This window comes from Acipenser ruthenus, chromosome 7, assembly GCF_902713425.1.
Source record: "Acipenser ruthenus chromosome 7, fAciRut3.2 maternal haplotype, whole genome shotgun sequence".
NCBI lineage: Eukaryota > Metazoa > Chordata > Actinopteri > Acipenseriformes > Acipenseridae > Acipenser > Acipenser ruthenus.
The window spans coordinates 50469820-50482061 of NC_081195.1; the positions used below are offsets into that span (position 1 = coordinate 50469820).

General features: G+C 35.9%; 1 protein-coding gene across 1 annotated transcript in view; it reads left to right on the forward strand.

The window, feature by feature from the left end:
* Positions 1–12242, forward strand: part of cog5 (component of oligomeric golgi complex 5) — a 100604-nt gene that overhangs the window by 37183 nt on the left and 51179 nt on the right. Inside the window, exon 7 of the mRNA XM_034024226.3 lies at positions 2934–3064. Coding sequence (XP_033880117.1) covers positions 2934–3064 — 131 coding nt within the window. The remainder of the gene's footprint in view (positions 1–2933; positions 3065–12242) is intronic.

Below are 12242 nucleotides of genomic sequence, written 5' to 3' on the forward strand. Positions count from 1 at the left end.
TTTAGTGTCCAGTGTTCCCTCTAAGCTTTTTAGATACTGAGAAACTTGCCATTTTGACTGAGAAAGGGTCAATTATCTGTGAGGAAACCTTCGGCCACGGATTAACCCTTTTAAGATATTTTTGTTGCATTTATACAAGTATCAAAAATTTTACAATTTACTTTAAATTTAAACAAGACATTTATTGTGACTCTGCCTCCTGATTTTGAATCATCCTCTGATCCTATGCAGCCCTGTCAGTTATCATAGATATAGACTGCATGCTTAACTGGTGGCCTGCATAAAATTGCTTGATGCTACTGCATAAAACACTGGCATCTACTCTGCCTTCAATTGTAACCATCTTTTTAATGCTACCAATTGTTCCATTCTTAATATTACCACAATTCCTTTTTTTTTTGTTTCAATCAGACTCTTGTTGCTGTAATAGTAAGTAAAGCACCTGAAGACACGTCAAACCTGTCATAATGTTTATAGACCTCACTTGGCTCATTGCTGGCATTAAAATCAGCAGGAAAACCTAAGAATGATATTACAACAGTTCAGAAAACCAAATGTCCAGCATAGTTGTGAGAATCATATTTACAGTCAATCAAACACAGTAGTTCAGTCTACAAATAAAGGTGTTTTGAAAAGACTGGTTTACCTTATTGCCTGCATTTACAATAACAATACAAAATATGAGGCAGTTTAGTAACAGTCCAGCAATGTCATGTGAGAGTAATCATATGTACAGTGCTCCACAAATTAAGCTTAGCATTTTACTGGCATTATAATAATCTGGATAAAATATGAAACACTGATAAAGGTGTGTTGACTGACTCATTGCTCTAAAACAGGTTCACTGCTATGTATTACCCGATTGTAATTTAAAGAGCGCCCCTTTTAATGTACACGCATAATTAATCCTCTCAATTGTTTATTTCCTAATTCTGCAGTGTTATTTGCAAGATTTAAAAAGGCGTATCTGCAGACGGAATGTCTTTATGAAACCAACATTGTATGGTGTAGTGACTACATGCTTTACACTGTACAGTGATCAATTTCCTTTAGGGATTGTATAGCTAGAAAAATAGTTTTGAGCTCATTTCTTCATCGTCAGAAAATATAATTCAATTAAGAAACGGCCATTGTTTAAAATTGCTAATTTATAGCTTTATTAAAGGCAGGTAGCGTGGAAAGAAATAAACTAAACAATAATGGAATATGCGATTTAATTTAGCTTATTTACTTCGGGAAAGCTCCACCTTGAGCGCAATACCTTAGGTCTTAGTGTTTCAGCATATTAAAAGAATGCAGTGCTTCCCCATTGTTGCAGTCTTATTTGCTTTCTTATTCTCTTCGTGTTTACGACTGGCATTATCATATTTAATGGTACTGACTTGTACATGATCACACGAATTACAGCAAATCTTTAAGATGAATACTATCCCACCATCCTCATAGATAATCAGATTTTTTTTAGCTCTGTCTTACTGAAACTTTTCTTCGTTGGTGCAACCGCCATGTTGAGTTTCAGCAGAGACATGTGAGTGAAGTATGATGATGAACAAACTCACAAAAAAATAAAATAATTACTATACACTTATGTGTATTTTTGACTAATGTTTTGATTTACATTTTTACCAGTTTCAAAACACTTGATGGTTTCTGAACTGGTCGTTTTTTAAAAGGGAAATAAAACAAAAACCGTCAAAGTGTGAGTGTTTTGATTTTTTTATTTCTGTTTTCCAGAGTATTTATATTTCTAAGTAATGCAGAAAGATTTAAGTCAATTATACGAAGAGTTCAAAACTGTAAAGTTCATGAGCAGCACTCCATTGAGACAGAATCGCCAGGCGTCTGCTTCGCCCACCCTCGATTTGCTGGTGCCGAGTGAGCTCTGCCCTAAAGTGAGGGAAATCAGAAAATCAGCTGCATGACAGACGCAAATACGCTTATGTTAATGCTTTTTATTATTATTATTATTATTATTTGTTTATTTAGCAGACGCCTTTATCCAAGGCGACTTACAGAGACTAGGGTGTGTGAACTATGCATCAGCTGCAGAGGCACTTACAATTACATCTCACCCGAAAGACGGAGCACAAGGAGGTTAAGTGACTTGCTCAGGGTCACACAGTGAGTCAGTGGCTGAGGTGGGATTTGAACCGGGGATCTCCTGGTTACAAGGCCTTTGCTTTAACCACTGGACCACACAGCCTCCTATGCTTTGCAAGAATGCTCTCAAAATGATATGTTTACCATGAGAAGTTGGAGTCTTGATTTGAGGTTGATATTTATGATAATAACTTGCGAAAGTTAGTAAACTGAGTGTGAAGGTTGTTGCCAGTTACTGCGAAAAATGCGCACATTTTAGCCTTAGAGGTAACGCTGTTAGTGTCATAAGGTCATGTGACATGGCTGGGAACTTTAACATCTTTGGAGAGCTATACAAGTGTCTGGAATCTTCACTGTTCACTTCCTCGTCATAAGCGAGGGGATGCATGAGGAATGCTACAACTTTTTCTATATGTTCAAATTATACAGTGGGGTAGTGCTAATAATTTTCAAATGGACTATGGTGCAACAAATGACATGATTTCAAGGATAGAATTGGAATTTGTGTACATACAATACATGATTATCATTTCTGCAAAAGTTATTTTGGAATTGTGTAAAATGTAATGATGAATTAACAGACGTGTGCGTATCTGTTTTTAGTTTAGTAATGAATTCAATAAAGTACCTTTTGAAAATGAAAGTAATTGACTTAATCTAATTGGAAATGATTTTGTACCTGATTAAACCAGTTTGGAAGTGGCAAAATATTTGTTCAATTGACAGTATTGGGCGCAATACTAAAATAATAAACTGCTGCTACATGTAAAACATAGATAGCAAGCTAATATCTGATTTATTTATTTATTTATTTATTTATTTATTTATTTCAGATTACCTGTCGCAGGGAGTGGATTTGTCTGGAATAGAAGTGATTGAAAATGATTTGCTTTTCATTGCGCGGGCCCGACTGGAGGTGGAAAATCAAGCCAAGCGCTTGTTGGAGCAAGGGATGGAGACTCAGGTAACTGAGCTGTATATTAACCCCTCTAAACTTTAAAGAACTGCAAGAGAAGGTGGAAACCTCAGAGAGAGTACACATTAGGAAACATGAATTGGGGAATATTTCACATAAAACCAGGTTTAGTGGCTGCATTGTCCTTCTGCTTTAAGCCTTTTTGGCAGCTAAGACAGAACAGAGAAGAACCTATTCTAATGCTATCATAAGCCACGTTTCCATTTTGTCAAAGAGGGTGAGAAAAAGACAATAGGCACCATTGTAGAGACTATTAGTGCTTTGTATCTAGATGCTTGTATTCAGATCATGATCACCCTTGAATTCACTTTACCTGTAAAATTAGATCTATTATGTTGCTACAATGTACAGACTTTCACACATAATTTGGCAAAATGCAACTGAAAGATCTGTTTAACTACAAGTGGTCTGACGGAATCTATGTTTTGGAAAAGACAAAAGAGAAAGCCTGCATACGAATCTCAGTGATTTAGTAGAACAGAGGTTGGATGGTAAAGGGTAGGTAGCTTGTCAGAGTGATGTATTAAAATGATGTGTTGCCTGTTGCAAGCTGGGCCCATGAGAAGTGCAGTAGATCAAATCTGCTTAATCAAACATGTTCTGGTTAAAACTAAATGGCAGATGGTACTCCATTGTTGGTTTTTTTCAGTTGCATAAATGGCTGTAAACTTTTTCTGGTTGTCTTGTGAACAGATTGTTAGACAGTATGTGGTGTTGACTTTGGAACTCGGTATTTCCTGTGTTAAACAGTAGCTTAGTAACCATTCTGCACATGCACAACCACAAATTGTTTCGTAAAGCAAATCCAACTTCTGAACAATTGGATTTATGTATGATAAGAATAAAAATACAGTTGTAATGCTTAGCATTACTAATACTTCAGCTTTACCAGACACTCCTGTTTCTAACTAAAGAGTTTTTTATAGTCAAACCCTTTTCCGTTTTAAAAAGTGTTCTAGTAATGTGAGAGGTGTTTGTTTTGTGTGTGTAATGTTGATTGTTTTAATGGTCGTGATGACAGCTAGGGCTGCTTTTGTACATTTATTTGGGGTTTTGGTATGTTTTGTTTTTTTCTTGATCTATTTGTTTCACACAGAGGGGTGTATTAGATAACTAATAGCAAGAGGTCCAATAAAGTTAGAAATTATGCATATAACGTCAACTTTAATAAAATTTAAGTGCATACGAAGCTGTGTTTTTATCTTTGTAAAAAGAGAAAAAAGAATGTTTTAAAGTTCAGACCTCAGATTAGAGGCTCAGATGTTTTTATGTAACAGTACTCTAATATGGGTGCAGGGCTAGTGCTATTGTCTAACCATGCTTTAAAACAATTTTTTATGGATTATATGACATGAACATTACTACAGTTTAATTCAGTATAATACTGAGAATAGGGGTCCTTATTTCCAGTAAAGCATTCCATATCTATATTTAGCTGCTGTCAGTTTACTCTGGATTGCAGGCAATATTCTGTTATTTTTCTTTCTTAATTCAACATCATTCACTGAAATTAAAGTGTATTTAGGGTTGCAGTCCATTTACAGTCCAGACATGTACTATTGCACTGTGCTACTTTTGTAAATTTACAAGAATACAATTCAGTGACATGTGTGTGTGTGTGTGTGTGTATCTATATATTAGATATTTTTGGGATATTCTATTCTATAATGTTATTGTTGACATTAATGCAACTGGTCCTTTCTTTAAAATGATCTAAAAGAAAATACAGTTCTAGATCCAGAGGATGATTTATTGGGATAATATTGGGATATCGTCATTTTCTGTACAGCTTGTATCATAATTTGAAAAATCTTGTATCGCTGCAACCCTAGTATAGAACCCCTGTTATATTCTAAGAGGGCACAAGTACATTGCTTAATTTCATCGTTGAATCCTACCAATTTATCCATCCGTCTGCTATTCAGATGCTATAATTCCTCAGATTTATGTTAACCCCATTCTAAAATAGTCAGACCTTTTAATTTCCATTAAGCAGGATTTTGCATGATGGGTTTTACAAAAAAGCTACCAAGTGTGCTTATGTTAATGCTCAGAGTTATCTGATTGCTCACAATATGCTCTTCAGAAAATGCGTTGCAGTGCCATGCTTGGGGAATGTTAAATTTAGGATGATCATCTGAGTGCCATAACTATGCTCAGACTTAGAGCAGTAGCCCGGTTGGAGTAAAGCTCTAAACCTAAATGGGTGAACCACAGCTTCAGAACCTCTCTTGGATCTCAAGAGCAGCCAGCAAAATCAGATCATTGTGTAAACTGTTTTTTTTCAGATCATTGTGTAAACGTTTTTTTTTTTTTTTTGCCGCTCTTAGTGCTCAGATACACTCAGGTCACATGACAAGGTGCTCTGAGTGTGCTCGCTGAGGGATTAAACGGAAGAACCCCAAGACAATCTGTGCTATATTCTTGCTAAATTGTAATACTTGTATGAAAAGGGATGTTTACAGTTCTTAGTGTTTATAGTACAATCCGAAGGAAAACATCCTTTTATAAAGTACATTCTGTGTGACGGGAAGAGAAATCTTTTAAATTATTTCTGTGCTTGTATAATTTACTTTATTACAGACATGAGCAGAAGCAAAAATACAAACGAGGAACCTAGAAATGTAGGTGCATACAGTATTTAATGAATAAGTGTTTAAGTATTAACTTATAATTCTCCATAAATTTGTTATATTTCATGCAAGCATTGTACCTTTTTAATAAGCAATTGTCATTCATGGGTTACTATAGCAAGCAATGCAAGTTAATAGTTTTCAGGTTAAGAGACTTCGTAAATGTGTAACCTAATTTCATGGAGTGAATCAAAAAGCAAATACAAGTCAGAACTCTCAGGAAGATACTGGAGCCTTGCTTCAGTGATTTGTCAGATGTGAAATGAAATCCATTCACCAAGCCATACTTGCAATTGTTATCATGCGAAGTGGGCTTGCATATCGTAGGCGATGGTCATATAGGAGATGTAGCACAAGTTTGTAAGGATATCAAAACCTATTTCAGGTCTGAAATTGATTGGCGAAAATGAAGGCTATATCTGCGAGCCCATTTCTGATTAAACTTTGCATGGACATTTACAGTGTCCCACACATGTATTCCGCATAATGTGGGTATTTATGGTGACATACTTTTCCAAGCAAATTTTATATTACCAACTCATGCCCTGTTTCATCTACACCAAAAAACCAGTCTGTAAAATTCTCATCTTGTTCCAGTGTCAAACTGAGACTACAATCGAATGTTACATAAAGTAATGTATCCAGTTTTGTAAAATCTGATATTTTATAAATTAAAACTACTTCCAATATTTCCTGACCAATATAATTCCTTCACAATTGGTGCAAAATGTTTAAGATGCCCTAAAATATCTTTTAACAGAGCACTGTTGAAAGTGGTGCTGTTCATAATGTTATAACCAAGGCATTGGAATAAACCTTTCATAATATTAAAGCGTAATTTGTGTGTAAAACAGTTGTGCGAGGAGAGTCCTTGCTTTCTGTGCACAATAGTGCCTCAGACACAACTGCACATAACATATACACTGCAAGCAGGCTATTAAGCAATCTAATTACCTGCCCCAGGGAAAAAAGCTCTTTCACAGACTTGTCTGACCCTGCCAGAAACTGAGCTAGTACTGGTAAAGAAAACTACATTACAGCTTTTTAGGCAATAAATAGTCTATTGCAATAAGTTCATGTATAATGGTTGATCTGTGTTAAACACAATGAAATCAAAATGTATTCACAGCGACCTTTTATTTTGAACTGCTTTTGCGCAGTATTTTGTTTTGATTATGTGTACACTAGTTGTACATTCACCCATGACCTACCATTCCTGGTAGCGCCACACCGTTTCCATTGTTAATTTAAAATGTCCTAAGCATCTGGTCACCGTGTCAACATCCCCTCCATGTCTCCCCCTGTCTGTCAGCGGATAACCCACAACCCCCTATTGCAAACTCATTTCTAAAAAAGATAAACAGACATGCCAGTATTTTCTCAGTTTTTAAATGTTGTGGATGGGCACCTCAAACAGCATTTTCCAGCAGTGAAACCTACAACTGGCAGAAAAGAGATTAGAGACTCTAGTTGTTACAGATTTCCCCTTAGCCACAAGCTCTCAGTGCCTGCGCCAAGACTGATTTTAATCATTACTCTAATGTTCTGTTTAGCGATAATACAATTAGTGTATATGATGGCAGCAGTGCAGAGTAGTGCTTAGGGCTCTGGACTCTTGACCAGAGGGTCGTGGGTTCAGTCCCAGGTGGGGGACACTGCTGCTGTACCCTTGAGCAAGGTACTTTACCTAGATTGCTCCAGTAAAAAACCCAACTGTATAAATGGATAATTTATATGTAAAATGAATGTGATATCTTGTAACAATTGTAAGTCACCCTGGATAAGGGCGTCGGCTAAGAAATAAATAATAATAATAATAATAATGATGGCAACTCTTATTTTGATAAACTAGGCAGCTCTTCGGGTATTTGGTGTGATGTATTGTGTCTAATTTGTTGAAGCCTCAGCTTTTACTTGACCTTATTTTTTTATTTTGTTTTATATGCACTTTAGTAGTAATAAAACCTAACTTTTTTTTTTTTTTACCCAAACTCAAACCCAAAATATGACTTAAATGTATCAAAAGTATTAGAAAACAAGTGTAGAAAACTCCTGTACAGTCACAGCTGGCAAAGCAGGATACTTCAGTGCTCACCTTTACAACACTATTTGGGAGCCAAAGGTAGAAGCTTGTGTTATTTGTGTTCCATCTTATGAGAAAGAAAGTGCTTGTGTAATAGCAGTAATAGCATTATGGGGCAAATGGAAGCCGTGGCTATCTTGCTTTATAACCTGGCTATAATAAAGGGTTACCTTTTATAAAGGGCAAGCACTGTACTACCTGTGAAACCAATTTAGAAAATGAAAGGACAGTTCATTTAAAAACAAACTGACTTAACGTTTGGATAAGTGATTGTACATGTTTTTGTGGGAAAGCAAAAAAATCTGCTTGTAAGGTTGAAAACTGCTGTATGTATGTAAGACAATTGCATGCATTGCTTGACAGTTACTTAGAAAAAAAAGATGATTCAGATTTTCATAATTGTTTTTTAGCAAACTCTCAATTTTTTTTTTTTTTATTGGCCAATGTGGAAATGAATGGCTCAATTTGTGCTCCAGACTGGCTAATACATTTTTATTTTTCTCCCTGCCCTGTGGAGTTTGAATATATATACAACCTCTGAAGGTCGCACATGGAACGTGTCTTTAATATAACACAGAATGTCATGCTGAATAATGCATTTAAAACTTGATAGTGATAGGTGGCACGCATCTCCCTTTTTTTGTGATTTGCACATCTTTAATGTGCTAGCAAGCCATCGCTTTAAGTGATTTGAAGAAGCCACATTAAAATGCTCATTGTTTTATGTACATACAAAACCCCTAATTTTCTCAAACCCTGAAAACCAATTATATTAAATCTGCCAAATTAGCTGTCTGTAACGTTGTGACTTTTAATTGACAGTATTGATTGTGTGCGTAACACCACAATTACAATATGTTGCACATGGATTGAAATGCCAAAGGGCAGTTTTTAGGTTGTTTGGGCTGAACATTCTTTCAGCCTGAGCGGCATTGTGACCTTTTGTTTTTCATACTAATCTCACAAGCTTATAGAAAATATGTTTTCTTGTTTGGATCACCCGTGCTTTTGTTGTAGTGCAGGGACAAACATGGTATTTTCATGTTCGGATATCTGTTCAAAATTCAGACAAGTATTCAGATATTTGTTCATTATTTTAAAAAAAAATATATATATATATCCCAGAAGTACTAATAGGTTGTGAAGGACTTTACCCCCACTGAATTTACTATAAAACAAAATGTCATATGGTAGTTTTTTAAGGTGTTGTGTGTGTTTTTTTTTACTAGGCAGACCTGAGTTCTAGCTTTAGTTTTTTTTTTTGTTTGTTTGGTTTTTTTTTTGCTGACATAAATCTAGGTGACATTTTAAATTAGAAGTGTTTCCTCCTCAGAATCTATTTTAAAATGCGGCCAAACACCTGTCACTTTGAAGCATGTTAATTTAAATAATTGCGATTTCGAAAACCATGAGCTGCAGTTCTACTCAGATGTGATTTTCCACTTACAACCTACTGTGGTGGCAGTGGGGGTACCAAGAAGATGATGACTCTTTATATATCATTTTATTCTTTCTACATTGTGTCTAATTGTTTACATTGGTTTGAATGATGCAGTAACACTGTATTGAGCTTATTTGTCACAGGTAATGTTTTAAATAATGGTATGTCTCGTTCCCCTGGCTGCACAAATGCAGTTTGTTTTTTTCTGTTTTACCGAAAACCTACTAGACGTCAAAAATAACTGAAATAGTTGATAAAAATCAGAATTGATCTTAACCGACTTACATCCCTAATATCAGATGGGGCTGGTTTTTTTCACTTGTCTCTTTAGAAACTGTCGCTCAGATACCTGAAAGGTGGTAAATCAGTGCAAGGCTAAACATATGGGTGATCTGTATTTCTTTCCACCAACTATGTAATTTCTGGCGGACATAGACATGGATTTTTCCTTCATGTGGAGTAATCTTCATTTGAATGTTTGTCCCAGCACTGTTTTGCTGCCACTGGAGTTGTAAGCAGATAAGATTGAATAAACAGAATTGGTATAGTAAACCTAGTACTGGTGGGTTGCACATTGTTAGCCTTGGGATGTGTCATACTACTTCTGTTCATGTGCAAACCACGATTTTGATGATCCTGTGGTTTGAAAGAAGTCTAAAACCTGGTAATTTAGAGTCAGTTATTAAACTCTTTCCCAAGGGCAAGGTACTGTATAACCAGATTAGGTCCTGTGGAGGCAGGTGGAGAAGTGGCTCAGGTCAGCAAGGAAATGCTGCTGTGCTCTACATCAGGATTTTTTTGCATGAAGTCGTCACTTCATAAAGCAGTTGCTGTTAATGGAAATGAAGGTGTTGGCCATGTGCTAATAATTTACAGTTACATAGCTGTCAACATTCTGTCAAATTCCAGAAAATACAAACCCACGGTATGATAATACTATGTGAACGGGTACTTTTTTAAAACAAGACTGTCAATTTACTGTAAATTTATTCAAACCATATTTTAAATGTCAATAGAAACAGAAACGCTTGCTTACCTTTCACTGTCTGTGTGGTTTTGGTCTTCCCGGCGGAAAATTTCCTGGCAATAGCCACACATTTATTAAAATACACGCAGAAAGCAAAAGGGACGTTTTGTTTCGAGACTAGCATATGTTACCTTTTCCACCTCCATTCTCCCATTGGCAGTAGAAGTTGTGATGGTGCCACTTGTTCTCTGCTCCTCAATTGCCTTTTTTTGCTTCTGGGATTTCTCATGTTGGACTACATCGCCCCAGCCACCGTGCTCTACACTGAAATCAATTCTGCACACCTTGCAGAATGCGTGTCCTATCCCGATCCAACTTGGGACAAGAAAGGAAAAGGTTTCACTCCAAGTTGGTAGGTACTTGCATGAGTATTTCGCCTTTTTAGTGCTTCGAGATGCCATTATTGCTGTGAGAAGCTCAAAAACAACGCGCAAAAACTAAGAACCAATGAGTGCGTAGACAACCCCAAAAATGATATGTTCATTGGTTGAACTTTTAACTTGTACTTTCACTCGCACCTGGCTTCCCCCTGGGTCCTAAAATCCGACACTATGATATTGGGCTGAAGTTTTTACATTTTGATGCGAAATATAATTCGTTTGAAATACGGGAGAAATTATATTATGGGAGCTGTCCGGGAGAAGGGGTCAAATTACGTGAGTCTCCCATGAAATACAGGAGAGTTGACAGATATGCAGTTATTGCTGTGTAATAAAGCATAGCAGCTTCACCACTTCAGTATTTATTCCAAAGCTGTTTAATCTAAACACGAGTGCTGTAATAGCAGTCAAGCCTAATAATTCAGCTGCAGATTCATCAGAATCAGAGCAAAGGGAAAAAATGCAAATAGAAGTAAAACCCTGCATCCTGATGTGTTCACTATCAAGTGTCTCCGGTATGTCTGTGAAATATTAATATAGCACTCCATTAAAGTAGCCTTGTTTTTTTTTTTTGGTCTGTCTATCAACATTCTAAAATATATGCATGCCAACGTTGAACCACCATTCATAAATAGCAAATGCTCAGCCCTGTCTGAAGGCTAACGTTGCATAGATAACATCAGTCATCAAGTGATTAATTGTATTAAAGCCCTGATAAACAACACACTTAACATAATTTCTGGGGGCTGTATAAAAATAGATGCATATAAATCACCTTCACAGAAACGGTTTAATTTTTGTTTAATTTTGTGAGATCATAAATCCTAAACACATTTTAAAAACTTGACCAGAGCCATGTTATTTGCTGCTGTTTATTTATTTATTTATTTATTTACCGGGAACCTTGTGTGATGCATCTGGAAAAATACATACATACAATATTAAAATACCATACAAATACTAACCGTAAGATTCAAATTAAAGGATGTGCTGTGTGGTTTATCAAAATAAGAGTTGCCCTTGAAATGATACTAATTTGTATTTCAACAGGTAATTCATTACAACACTAACCCTATAGATATAGGCAATTACAATGTAAATGTGGCATTTTTTTTTTTTTCAATTGTAAATAAAATGTGCCTTTGCAAAAAGAGCTTAGTGGTTTTACAAATGGTTTATCTAATGTTATGAACCTTATGAGTTGTATAGTACATCTTAGCTGAGAAGAATTAAAATTTAAAGAAGTTTAAGGTGTACAAAATGATCATATGCAACAACTGGAAGGATCAGTTGTCTCACAAACATGTTTCTAGTATTTGTGTAGTGTATCAGCCACACTGTTTATGTCTTCCTCCCCTCAAACTATTGCCATTAAGGGTGCTAGAGGGAAAAGGAGGCCTGGTATTGTTATAGGATGCCAAAGAGTGACAAATGGACACAGCCCTGAGATGTTTTATTTTTTTATTTTTGTATTTATTAAATAGTCGCCTAAAACGTCACATCTTAGTCACTTCAATTTTCTGAGCTAATGACCAGAATAACTAACATGAAGGCAAGTGCAATGTCATAGCGAAGAGTACATTTCATTGATTTCCGTGTTCA